This window comes from Strigops habroptila, chromosome 1 (genome assembly GCF_004027225.2).
Source record: "Strigops habroptila isolate Jane chromosome 1, bStrHab1.2.pri, whole genome shotgun sequence".
In the NCBI taxonomy this organism is placed as follows: Eukaryota; Metazoa; Chordata; class Aves; order Psittaciformes; family Psittacidae; genus Strigops; species Strigops habroptila.
In genome coordinates, this window is record NC_044277.2 from 118430130 (window position 1) to 118443380 (window position 13251).

The 13251-nt window shown below is 42.0% G+C and overlaps 1 protein-coding gene across 1 annotated transcript in view; it reads right to left on the reverse strand.

Annotated features, from left to right (window-relative positions):
- The window catches only part of STAM (signal transducing adaptor molecule), a 35909-nt gene extending 22709 nt beyond the window's left edge, over window positions 1–13200 (reverse strand). Inside the window, exons 1-2 of the mRNA XM_030485447.1 lie at window positions 13003–13200; window positions 572–656 (exon numbers count right to left, since the gene is read on the reverse strand). Of these exons, the coding sequence (XP_030341307.1) occupies window positions 572–656; window positions 13003–13042 (125 nt within the window). The 5' untranslated portion in view covers window positions 13043–13200. The remainder of the gene's footprint in view (window positions 1–571; window positions 657–13002) is intronic.
- Between the last annotated feature and the right edge of the window lie 51 nt (window positions 13201–13251).

The following is a 13251-nucleotide window of genomic DNA, read 5'->3' on the forward strand; positions in this document are numbered from 1 at the left end:
GCATAGTCATAAGACAAGATGCAACAGACAAGTTGGAGCAGGGGAAATTGTAATCAGACTGCAGGGTTATTTATTTACTTACTGTGAGGATAGTAAAATACTGAAACATGTTGCCCATAGAGGTTGTGGAAACTCTGACCCTGAAGGCATTCAAGACTCGACATGGTCCTGAGCAACCTCATCTAATTAGACCTGTTTCGAGCTGGGGGTTGGACTAGATGACCTCTGGAGGTCACTTCCAACCTAGATTATGATTCTATAAGAAAAATCCCTCATGAAGTCTCCTGGGTTTACAATGACACTGTTAAAACATACCAGTTAATTTATTCTGTTACATTGGCAAAAACTTGCTGTACACAAAACCTAATTTTAACAGATCGGCCAGTATCTCCAAAGGAAGAACTGTAAAATATTTGAGCAGAAAACCCACACATTTTCCTTTTACTTGTAATAAATTTAATTCAGCTGTTGCAAAAGACTATATAAGATAATAAAAGTTTCATTCCTCTCATCTGAGGCTGAAATAACAAAATTAAAAAAGCTTGGCAAGGAAATCTCTAAAGTCACTTACCCTGTGCGTGACTGTCCAACTTTATCGCAGATGTCTAAGATGAGGCCCCAGTCCTCTGCAGTGTTCATCTCACTGGTTGCTTTCTCTGATGAATAAAGATTAAAATACAAATTAAAAAACAAAAAACATAAAAGAATTTAACAAAATTGTCAACTGAGAGGAACACCCTAATGGCAGAATCCATTCAGCATCCTACTAAAAATGCCAAAACATGAGAACAGAGCAGTGAGGCTGTATCTTGCTTATATCAGTTAACATTGTTTCATTACTCAGAATTTTGGTTCTTTAGTTGGGGAAACTTTATAAATACAAGCAAATGAGATGAGAGGGAAGAGAAGAAGGCAAAGAAAAACCCACAGCTGAACTGTGCATTATACTTTTTCTACTTCTTATTTATTGTTTTAATATAGCCAGCTCTTGGTCATCTGCAGGCAGAATACTTGTGCCACAAGACACCTGAACTGAATGCCTTGCATAGAACCACCACAGGCTAAGACATTCTTCTGTATCATAGTCCATGAGCACAACAGCTGAACTGCTACCAAAGCCAGTCTCAGCTCCGAAGCATCATAACTGCTTTTTTGAAACACAGATCCTGAGCTGCCTATACGGCATTCCCAAAACCGAAAACAGCTGATAAGCACAGTGCAGACACACACAAAACACACCACGTGGAGGCAGTTTACTTCCAGGACTCCACTGTTTCATTGCCAGTTCTGCTGAAGCGGGACCAGCTCCAGCCAAAGTGTGTCTGCATGGTGCTCTCCACAGCCTTAAGACCCCACCAGGCTCAGAGCTTACATCCAGCCTCGCAAACCCACACCGTTCACTCATGCCTAATCCTGTACTTCAGTTAGCTCATCCTTCAGCAGAGAGCTGAATCAGCCAACGGAACTGAAACATTGGCCTTTTCCATTATTCTACATAACAGACAGTCATCTGTACTCCTGGCAACAATTGACCCTTCATTCCTCACAATGTCAGCAAAGACAAATGACATGGCAACCTGCTGTGTCTTTTACAAACCAAAAAGTAAACTAACGCATGCTTAATGTTTTAAGATAACACCAACTGGTTTATGCTGATTTAAATAGTTTGGCTAAAACTATAATTAAGACTGTAATTGATGAAATCCCTGATCCATACCAACCACGCCAGTTTCAACCTTTATTTTAATTCCCAATGAGAATATTTTACAGATTTATTAGTACAATTACAAGCCTTCTATAATGGCTACATCCCTTCCTGGAAGTTGAACTTAGTTCTGTATAAAAACAGTCATTTGCTTGCAACATCTTCGCCCTTGTTTGTTGGGCTATTTCCTCCACCAAGAAACACTAGACAGTTTGTGTACTTTCTGTCTTCTGTAGTAACAAGCATCCATTAATTCCCTCGGATAATAAAATTAATCGTAAGACATGAGGAAAACAAATTTGCCTCTAGAGTTTTAGTTAAATTTTGTCTCAAACAAGGTCGGTTTTAAAAGTTAACGGCATGCTGTGAATGTTAGCAGTACCCTGTCTAACACTGACTGTCCACAAAAAAAGGCCACTATCTCTGTCAGAGCATTAGCGAGCGACTATCACCTTTCACCAGTCTGGGAGCAGGAGCAACCAAGATGCCTGACAAAATTCCTATGTTGCATCAGTGTTTTGTAGTCAGAAGTATGACTTAAAGCTACTTAAGTTAAATTACTTACACTATTATCACTTAAAATCCATGAATGCTCTCTTTAATGGGAGGCACACGTTCACAGCCAAAAAAACCTTTATGTACATTCAGTATTTGCTTACTCTAACATATGGCACCCTACCAGTCTTCAGGTACAGCTGACATGTCACTATCAGCCTCTATCTTAGTACCAAAATAGACTCTGATGGGGAGGGAAAACCAGACATTTGTGTTTAACGTCTCAGGGTAGGTTAGCACAGCAGATAGAAGATAACTTAAACTAGAAATGTTCTTCGTCTTCCACTCCTGATCAAAAATAATTATGCCATAGCGATATTAATGTTTACTTCAGACCCTATCCCTCCACCTCATCATTGTCACAAAATCTTATTTAACTTAGCAAATGCCAAGCCAGGATCAGATAACATTTCAGACTTCACTAAAACAACTTTTAAAGACAGCACTTGCTCCTTCATTAATTCAGTCTTCTTTAAAACTTAGTAATGCTATGTCAAACACAAAGGAATGCAGGACTACGTGACAGAGGTATACAGGATTGAACCCTGTCTCTAGTTTTCTGAAACAGCACTCTCCCATAAAGCTGGATCACTCAAACTTGAGACATTGTTTTCCTAGCACAAGCAAGGCCTACAAATTAAATTAACATGGTAATTTTAAGCAATGCAGAACTGTAAAATCTTACATCACGTCAGATTGTAATCAGTAGTTTTTAAATGTTACTGCTTTTTTCCTTTTTTTTTTTTTTTTTTTTTTTCCCCTCTATTACAGGTCATCAGCTTTTATCTCTATTTTTCTAGGAGTTATTTAAAATTATTTTCTTATAATTAATTCCCCAAAGACAGACACACAAAGTGGTAAATGCCATCATTTCAGAGGAAAAGAACACTTAGAACTATGGATAACAATGATTCTGCACAATATAAGACTACCTTTTCAAATAATTTCAGCAATTTATTTAATTCCTAAAGCAAAAGCAAGACACACAAACCCACTGTATCACATTTTTCAGCCTGTCTGCAAGGCACAGAGCATGAGATCACCAGGCTTCTCTCTTTATACTTCTTCTGTACTCAGAACACTAACCATACCAAGCCAGACCAATTCCATGCTGCCCAACATTCTGTAATATATATTATACCTAAAGAAGCAGATGCTTAGGAAAACACAAAAAAGAATAAGGTAAGCATTGGTTGTACTTCCCTACAACACACCTTTCAGTGACCAACAATTTGCAGCTTCGTAACTCCTGAGTCAGAAATGGTGCTTAAATCACACTGACGTAATCATAAATCACATCTAAATTCATTAAGAAAACATTCTGAAGCAAAATGCATCTCCTCTGATAGAAATCTCAACTGTGTCTGTATCTTCCAAACTTCTAGTAAGTTCTAGAACATAATCTCCTTCAAATATCTAGATGCTGAAATCATACTTAAAAACTTATTTTTGGGTTTGGGTTTTTTTGGGGGGTTTTTTTTGTTTTTATTTTGGTTTAGTTTTTGTTTTGTTTTTTGGGTTGTTGGTTTTTTTTCCCTCACATAATTTATACAAACCTGAACATCATCCGCCTTCTAAAGAAAACACCATTCCTCAGTATAAATGCCATCTATTCCCACTGAAATACTGTACCAAAAGCCCAGGAGACGGCATTACACCTATTGATCAGAAGCCAGGCCAGACTGATCTAAATACATGAGTTACGTTACTCATACTTTAGTTGTGGAGAAAGTACACGGGCCCTTGCATGGGCTCTTTTGGGATACCTAAATAAACCAGCCTCTCCTTGTGCTGTAAAGTTCATTAATTTTGTTGAGGCCCCATTTCCCTTGAATTTACACACACCTGAAGGCTTAGAGCATCTACAAGATTCTGTTTTCTCCTCTGTTTTTGTACATTATTTAGAAACCATAACCAAATAAAATTTTTATTTGCAGTTCCCTATTACAAACAAAACACAACTGCAATTCATCATTTTTAGGACAGAAGACGCAAACTTCTCTCAGAAGAAAAAATAATAGTTTCCCAATAATTCATAATTGTCTTAACAGAAATTTATAGTCAGGTGTATGAAGTACTATTGGACAGAAGAAATGTAGTACATGCTGAAAGAATCCACTGCCAGGCTTAGCGGTAAGAGAAATATAAATATTGCTGAAGATTTCCCACGCAAATATGTGCCTGTCATTCGATTTCTCTGCCTTAGTTCTGCATCTTGACAATAGCATTTTACTGTCTTATTAGAATTTTGCAGAGTAAATACCCTCATCAATGTTTGGATACTGCAGTGAATAGCACGATGCATTTCCTAGAGCAGAAATGGGCAGAATTTCTACCCATTGCTAACAACATTTTTAGAGGGAAGTCTTGGTAGGTTTGAGCTTCCTAAGCTTTAATTTTACTGAAGTTTATTTTTTTAAAAAAACCCAGTCTTAGAACTGAGCTATTTTTCTGATACGAAGTCTCAAAGATGTTAAAACTACATAGAACTTCAAGAAATGACAAAAACAGATCAAAACACTCCCAAACCCAACACTTAAAATGTACATGATTTGAAGCAACTGAAACAAATATGAGTGAAAACTGTCAGAATATTCTACTAAACGAAGGCTTTTAACCATTCTAGGTGGTATTTGCTCTTACTCCATTCATGGACATAATTTCACTTCCTCAGTTGCACATCTCTAAAATGAAATACTGAAGTTCTCAGTAACTGAAGTGACAAAGAATGGCTACAGAAAGTCTTCATTCATAAGCTAAAATTACAACCAGTTTCTAGCATGATTAAGAAAAAACCAACAAAAATCCATTATATCAATGTAAACACCACAGAATGAACAAAAAAGTTCAACACTCCCCTCAGCCTTCTCTACCGCTCTCCCTCTCCTGAAAGTCTTGGGTTTTTGCCAAGGCTAAATAAATAACTTTCCCCCCTCTCTATATAAATGCAAATACTAAAATTCCAAAGCATTGTAAAAACATAAATGTAACTACTTCATCTCTTCAATATAGTTTAAATAGTGCTGAAAGACTGAAACAGATTGCAAATTTTTCTTTCTTTTCGCAGTCACTCACTAAGAAATTCCAATTACATACCATTCCACATCACTGAAGTTAAAAGTAATTAAATTTGTTCTTTTTGTCTGTCAAATAAAATGAACAAATGCATCTGTTGGCCCATTCTACAAAAAAACCACTGCTTTAATGTTAACCACTCTGCATTTCACTAGCATGCCCAGAACTGCACAGAAGAATGTATCCAACCATTGAAAATAACCTCTGACAGGCAGTGCCACCATAGAAAGGAACTAGAATTCCCTGTTGAACTATTAACTTTAAAGTTATTAAGCAAATCCTCATTTTCAGTATTCCTAAAAAGTCCTTATAGAAGCACTTGCAGTAGGCATCCTATGAAAGTCCTGCTAGCTGATCCAAGGCAAAGTAAGCAGCAGTGACCGAGCTGACATGATGCCACCTCAACCCATTCCTTCAGAAGACCTCATTCATCTCACCACGTGTGAGGCAACCTGGCCAAGATAGACACCACTCAACTTGGTAAGCTGAGCAGAATGAAGACAAAAGGATTCAAGATGTGGTAAGACGCTGCTGAAAACAGTAAGACAAGCTGGGCAAAAATAATGCATATGTTCAGATATCTTACACAAACCCTAACAAATCGATGGAACTCAAACTACCTTTCACCAGAAATATTACAACAGAGCAGGAAGGTGAGCACATTAGAGATATATGAAAATGATGATTACTCTGTAAACAAGGTGTATCTCAGGCGTGTCATAAATGGCCGGAACCTATTTGCAGAGCCCCACAAACCAAGCCACAGTAGAAACAGCATTTCAGAAGGAAGATCACCAAGTTGGCTGAGAGCATTGATCTGCTGGAGGATAGGAAAACTGCAGAGGGATCTGGACAGGCTGGATCAATGGGCTTTGGCCAATGGTATGAGGTTCAGCAAGGCAAAGTGCTGGGTCCTGCGTTTTGGCCACAACAACCCCATGGAATGCTACAGGTTTGGGGCAGAGTGGCTGGAAAGCTGCTTGGTGGAAAGAGACCTGGGGGTGCTGATTGACAGCCACTGAAGATGAGCCAGCTTGTGCCCAGGTGGACAAGAAGGTCAACAGCATCCTGGCCTGTATCAGAAATAGTGTGGTCAGCAGGGCCAGGGCAGTGATCATCCACCTGTACTCGGCACTTGTAAGGCCGCACCTCGAATACTGTGTTCAGTTCTGGGCCCCTCACTACAGAGAGACATTGAGGTGCTGGAGCACGTCCAGAAAAGGGCAATAAACCTGGTGAAGGGTCTGGAGCACAATGAGGGGCAGCTGAGGGACCTGGGGTTGTTTAGCCTGGAGAAGAGAAGGCTCAGGGGGGGCCTTATCACTCTCTGCAACTACCTGACAGGAGGTTGTAGTGAGGTGGGAGCCGGTCTCTTCTCCCAAGTAACAAGAGATAGGACAAGAGGTAACGGCCTCAAGCTGTGCCAGGGGAGGTTTAGACTGGATATTAGGGAAATTTTCTTCACCAAGAGGGTGATCAGCCATTGGAACAGGCTGCCCAGGGCAGTGGTGGAGTCACTGTCCCTGGAAGTGTTCAAAAACCATTTAGATGAGGCCCTCAGTGATACGGCTTAGTGGTGGACTTGGCAGTCCTGGCGTAATGGTTGGCCTTGATGATCTTAAAGGTCCTTTCCAACCTAGCTGATTCTATGATTCTATGAAATACACAGCATTATATTTATCAGCTGGAGGAACAGATTTTACATGTTGGAGAACTACTTTGATTCTTCTGAATATTTATATTATAACACACACTGTCACAGCTGAAATGAGGGGAAGCACTTAAAATGACAGCTCTTCACAGGGAGGAATGTAAAAGAATTACCAGGAAAGTACAGTCTACAAAAACTATGGAATGCACTAAGTTGGCTTAAAATTGCACAGCTGAACTCAGAGTCTGGTGATTAATTTTCAGAAAGAGATATTGAAAAGGATTTTTTTTGTTGACTTTTATACAGAAGAGGTATTACACTCTTTTTTATCCTGTCAGAGTTGCCATTTTTCACTGAGAAATGGTACACCAAAGGTATCTTTAGTGAAAAGTTCTTGTTTTTCATAACATTTATAAATAACTGAAAAGTGGGGTGGCTATAGCTCTTTTCTTGCACATTTTCTACTCGGCCTCCCTGTTAGCTCACAGTTAATGCCCTTCTCTCTAAAACAATGCCAAGAAAAGCAGTAGGCCAACTTGGGCCATGAAGTGCCAGCCTCATGACAAGCTGAACCAATTAATCTTCCCTTTCAGAAGGAAGTTAACTCACAATCTGCAGTCTCCATAACTATCCGGGGTCAAGAATCTCCTCTGCAACTATTTTCCCTCCTTCTGGCAAACCTGGCCTAAACAGAAAAAGGACAGTCTCAGAGAGACATGTAACTGCATGAAGACAGGCTGAGAAAGTTGGGGCTATTCAGCCTGGAGAAGGCTGCGTGGACACCTCATAGCAGCCTTCCAGTATCTGAAGGGGGCCTATAAAGATGCTGGGGAGAAACTCTTCATTAGGGACTGTAGCAGTAGGACAAGCGGTAATGGTTTCAAACTTAAACAGGGAAAGTTTAGATTAGATATAAGGAACAAGTTCTCTACAGTGAGGGTGGCGAGGCGCTGGAATGGGCTGCCCAAGGAAGCTGTGAATGCTCCATCCCTGGCGGTGTTCAAGGCCAGGCTGGACAGGGCCATGGGCCACACGGTTAAGTGTGAGCTGTCCCTGCCCATGGCAGGGGGGTTGGAACTAGATGATCTTAAGGTCCTTTCCAACCCTAACTATTCTATGATTCTATGATTGGTTTTGAAAATGTTGGCTAATCAACGGGATAAAGCTAAAGAATGAGTTTAAATAGTGAGAGTATTTCATTACACAAAATTGCACCATGGGAATCACAGTCAAAGCATTTCTTACATCCTAATAACATCAAAGTATACATTGATCATACGTACAATCATATGTAATTCATGCATATTATTAAATATCCAGACTTATAAGTATAAAATGATCAATAACTTCTGTAGTTAATAAAATGTGTGAAAAATCATTGCAAGTCACATCAGGTTGACAGTTCTACTATATTACTAAACTACTTGCTTAATTTCCTACTACTGTAAATAGTGAGCTTGAATCTTTCCTTTCTTCCCAATCCTGTGGTGCCTCAAACCATTACACATTGAGAATTAGACTAAGTGCGAGTAGTGCCTTCATTCCTTACTGTGTGAAAGGGAGAAAAATCATGCAAACAGCCCCCCTGTATTTTTTAAACACCTCCTCTTAAAATCATGAGTGATTTTACGACAACTCATACTAGAACCTGAGTTTATTGCAGCTTATAAAACTTCAGAAATAATAAGCAGGGAGTGAAAAGTTATTTCAGTTCTCTTCTTACAATATAGATTGTTTACAATTAGAGAGTCACAGAACGGTTGAGGTTGGAAGGGATCATGGGGGTCATCTAGTCCAACCTCCCTGCTCAGGCAGGGTCACCTAGACCACATTACTCAGGATTGCATCCAGACGGTTCTTGAATATCTCCAGGGAAGGAGGCTCAACAACCTCTCCGGGCAACCTACTCCAATGCTCAGTCACCCTCATAGTAAAGTTCTTCCTCACATTCAGGTGGAACTGCCTGGGCTTTAGTTTATGCCCACTGCCTCTTGTCCTATCACCTGGCACCACCAAGACGACTCTGGCCCCATCCTCTTGACACCCTCCCTTCAGATACTTACACACATTGATCAGATCCACCCTGAGCCTTCTCTTCTCCAGGCTGAACAGGCCTAGCTCCCTCAGCCTTTCCTCATGAGAGATACTCCAGACCCTTATCATTCTCATAGCCCTTTGCTGGACCCTCTCCAGCAGTTCCTTGCCTTGAACTGGGGAGCCCACAACTGGACACAGTACCCAGATGCAGCTTCACCACAGCAGAGCAGAAGAGGGAGGGGGGATAACCTCCCTTGACCTGCTGGCCACACTCTTCCTAAGGCAGCCCAGGATACCATTGGCCGTCTTAGCTAGAAGGGCACATTGCAGCTCATGGACAACTTGTCCACCAAAGCCCTCAGGTCCTTCTCCGGGGACCTACTTTGCAGCAGGACAGCCCCCAACCTGTACTTTACAGGGATTGAGGTGAGGCTGACTGGCCTGTCAGGGATTGAGGTGAGGCTGACCAGGGTCCTCCTTCTTGCCCTTTTGAAGACTGGGGTGACATTTTCTTCCAGTCTTCAGGCACCTCTCCTGATTGCCATGACCTTTCACAGATGATCACGAGTGGCCTAGCAATGATTTCCACCACCTCCCTCAGCACTCGTGGGTGCATCCCATCAGAGCTCATGGACTTGTGGATGCCAAGTTTGTCTAAAAGATCTCTAACCAAATCCTCCTCAACCAAGGAAAAGACTTCCTTTCTCCATACCTTCTCCCCAATTTCTTGGGTCAGGGATTCCTGTGGGCTGGCCCTGACATTGAAGACAATGCTTGACATCAAGTTAGAATGACTACATTAACTCCATACTTACAGATTTTATTCTTGAGATAACATCTAAATGACACTTTAGAACTGCTTTAGCAGGGAGTTCTTCATCAAACCTAGCCTAACCACTGCTACATTACTAATTAGCCTGTCATGACAGATTAGCAAATGGTCTTTTAGTTCTTACAGCACATTTCACCATTACTTCAGCTGCATCAAACTTACAGATAAACCTGCATTTCTCAGGAACAATCCTCTGGTAATTTTATGATTAAGGTTGTGAAATATGGCAGAAACAGACTTCACATCAAACTAATAAGAACATCATTGATTCTAACCCCTAAAACGAAGGCTTAGTCTCTTAATTATAATCCCAGTGGTCCAGTATCTTCAAGATTTTCACTTTTGTTAAATTTCAATATTATGTTCCTTACTTGCACACACTGTCCCAGGTTCTCAGACTTGATTATGAAAACTCACATGAACTTGTGTAACCAATGATTAGCATCCCTTCCTGTTGAAATATTCCTAAATATGATAAAAAGAGGGTTCACAAAACAAAACAAAGTATTTGGGCTTCATCCAGAGATTTGGATTCTTTGAAGATGACAATGGCTGACCTCAAATTTCTGGGCATCTTAAAGCATTCTTTAATATTATTAGTTTAACAGTAGTCTTAAACAACATTATTTTGCCAACCACACCCTAAGAAGAGATGCACCCTCAAAATCTCTGTACAAAGTTGACACTAAATGGCTGACACTATTGTGGATGACCACGTTCCACAGCAGAAGCATGCTAACAGGACTAGCCAAATGCTGATGACTGGCCAGATAAACAGGGAAATTTCTCCTTCTGAACTTAGAGATACTTACGCTCCTCAAAACAACGGAAAACAATTCAGCTCCAGATGTGTTCTCTGCAATCCATCATCCTAAATGGTTCCAAAATAATTTCCAACTATTACACAGTACTGATTAGCTGTCAAGTAGACAAGAATGTCCCACTATCACAGCAATACTATCAACTACACCAATGTCCAAAATCCATATGAAATTAAGAATAGCTTTTGACTGCCTTCCTGATTCAGGAATCCGATTTTCAAAAGAAAACTTTCTTGCTGGGCAAGAACAAAAGCAGAGCACTCAACTTTCATTCTGAGAAAAGAACTGGAAAATAACACTACTGCTTGGCAACTTTTGGAAGTTTCCCGAGAACATGAGACCTTACTCACAGCTGACGTTATCTTATGAAGCCTGCCAAGAAGTTCATCCAGATAATAGCACATTCCCAAGAGGCCTTGGAGAAGAAGGGCCCAGGGACACTTTCGGGGAGACTTCATCATTCCCATTTCCCTGGCACAAGTCCAGTTAAGCGATGGATAAAGGCAGCAGGCTCCTGAAAGTAGGCTGCCACCAATGCTGCTCCTTCCGTCTCCCTCAGGACACCATGAGGGAGGCCATCGAAAAGAAGATGCGTTTACTGTTGAAAATTAGGCCACTGCCCGCTGCTTTTCCAACAGCAATTTGAGACTGAGTGGTTATTTCCCTGTGCTCATATAGTATACAGAATAATGCTTCTGAAAAATATCTACTGGTCATTGTAGTGGGCAAGCACAGTAGGTAAGGTGTTGCCATCCTCTGCATGCAGAAAACAGCAAATAAACCATTGAAGTAGCAGTTGGGTGCTACTCTGCATTAGGAAATTTACAGGGCTGATGAGCACGTCTACCAGACTCAGCCCTAGAGAAACCCATTCAAGCAGTTTGATTTTCACTGCAAGACTGCCCTAGGAAGTAAAGTGAACATTTACCAGAACCTCAGCTATCACTTTTTAATCTTATTAGTTCAAATCACTCTCACATATAATATTACCGATGTTTCAATCTTCTAATGGTCCATGGAAAATTGGCAAGCAGTGCAATCTCTTCCTCATTTTCAACTGCCAAATTACACGAGAAGACAGCGAAACAATTAGGAAAAAATATTTACCACTTTTTAAAATAAGTCAACATCAACTTTGCCACCAAGAAAATTATAAATCAAAGGACAGTCTTCAGTAGAAAAATGTTCTTAACTATTCAAAATGAGAAGAGCAAGCTATGCTTTATTAAGATACATCAAAGAATTTCTGGTAACATACACACAGAATTTGTGTCACGGTCTTTCATTTATGCACTAACCCCTTCCCTTAAAAAAAACAATATATACTTCCCAATTACTTTTGAAAATCTAGACGAATTAAATTGGAGCCTCAACTTCTAAAGTTGAAACAACACTAAGAAAGAAACAATGTACTTGTAGTTGAAAGCTACAGCAAGTAAAAGGCTACTAAAGAAATTTGTTCCAAGGAACATACACAGTGTTACACTGCTGCAAGAAAACAATCTAGGGTGGGTGTGGAAGGCACTTATCCGCACATGAAAAAAAGTCCTTTTATATTACGCTGTTCACCAAACAAAGCTTTTATCACTCAAAGTAAAACAAACATCAGCAGCAGGTAGGAGACAAATCCTATTACACGATCACAAATCAGACGTGCAAAATTAATTTTTAATTGCCTCTCTGTTATTTTACCTTTGGACACATCAGCATTAAGCATAATTTTTGTCGAGTAAAACTCGGACATTTGCTCTCCATCTACTTTAGCCTTGGAACAAGCAAGGCGGGGATGAAACCTGACTACAACACGTCAAGTTTCAAGAAAGCTCCCGCAGGAATTCACTTTAAAGCACCGCATACAAGACGCATTGACAATGTTCTCATGCCTGTCTGTGAAGCAATTGTAGACGGTGCGTTTTACTTTCCATCCTCCCAGCAACACTTCAGCACAAGCGTTTCTCGCTACTTGTTTTGCTATGCTGTAACATTACTTCTGCTGGGCAGGCCAAGCAGCTTGTCTCCCGCAAACCACTCCGTGCTCGCCCCGCTGGCTCGCCGCCCCACGCCGCCAGTCAGGGCCCGCAGCAGCCCCCGTCCTGTCACCGACCAGGCCGCAGCCACCGCCGCCCCCTGCCAGGAGGCTCCCGACCGCTGCTGACCCCCGCTCCCCGCCACACGCGAGGCCGGGCGGGCGCCGGCGAGCGGGCCGGTAACCCGCGAGGGGCTAGAGGCAGGAGCGGGGTCGGAGGGAGGGCCGGCCGCGGGGTTACCTCAGAGGGAGGCCGGGGAGGAGGGGCAGGCCGGGCCGGGCGCCGCGGGAGCCACTCACCCACATCCTGGTCGAAGGGGTTGGTGGCGAAGAGCGGCATCGCGGGGCGGGGGGGAGCGGCGCGGCCACCCCTCCCGGCAGCGCGGCGGCGGAGAGAGAAGCCCTCGGCGGCAGCAGCGGCGGCTCCTCCTCCCGCCCGAGGTACCTCCGCCGCCGCCTCCTCCTCCCAGGGCCGGGGAGCCAGCCCCCCGCGCGCAGCATGCTGGGAAACCGGGGTGGCCCCGCTGCCGACGCTGGTTAGTGCCTGGT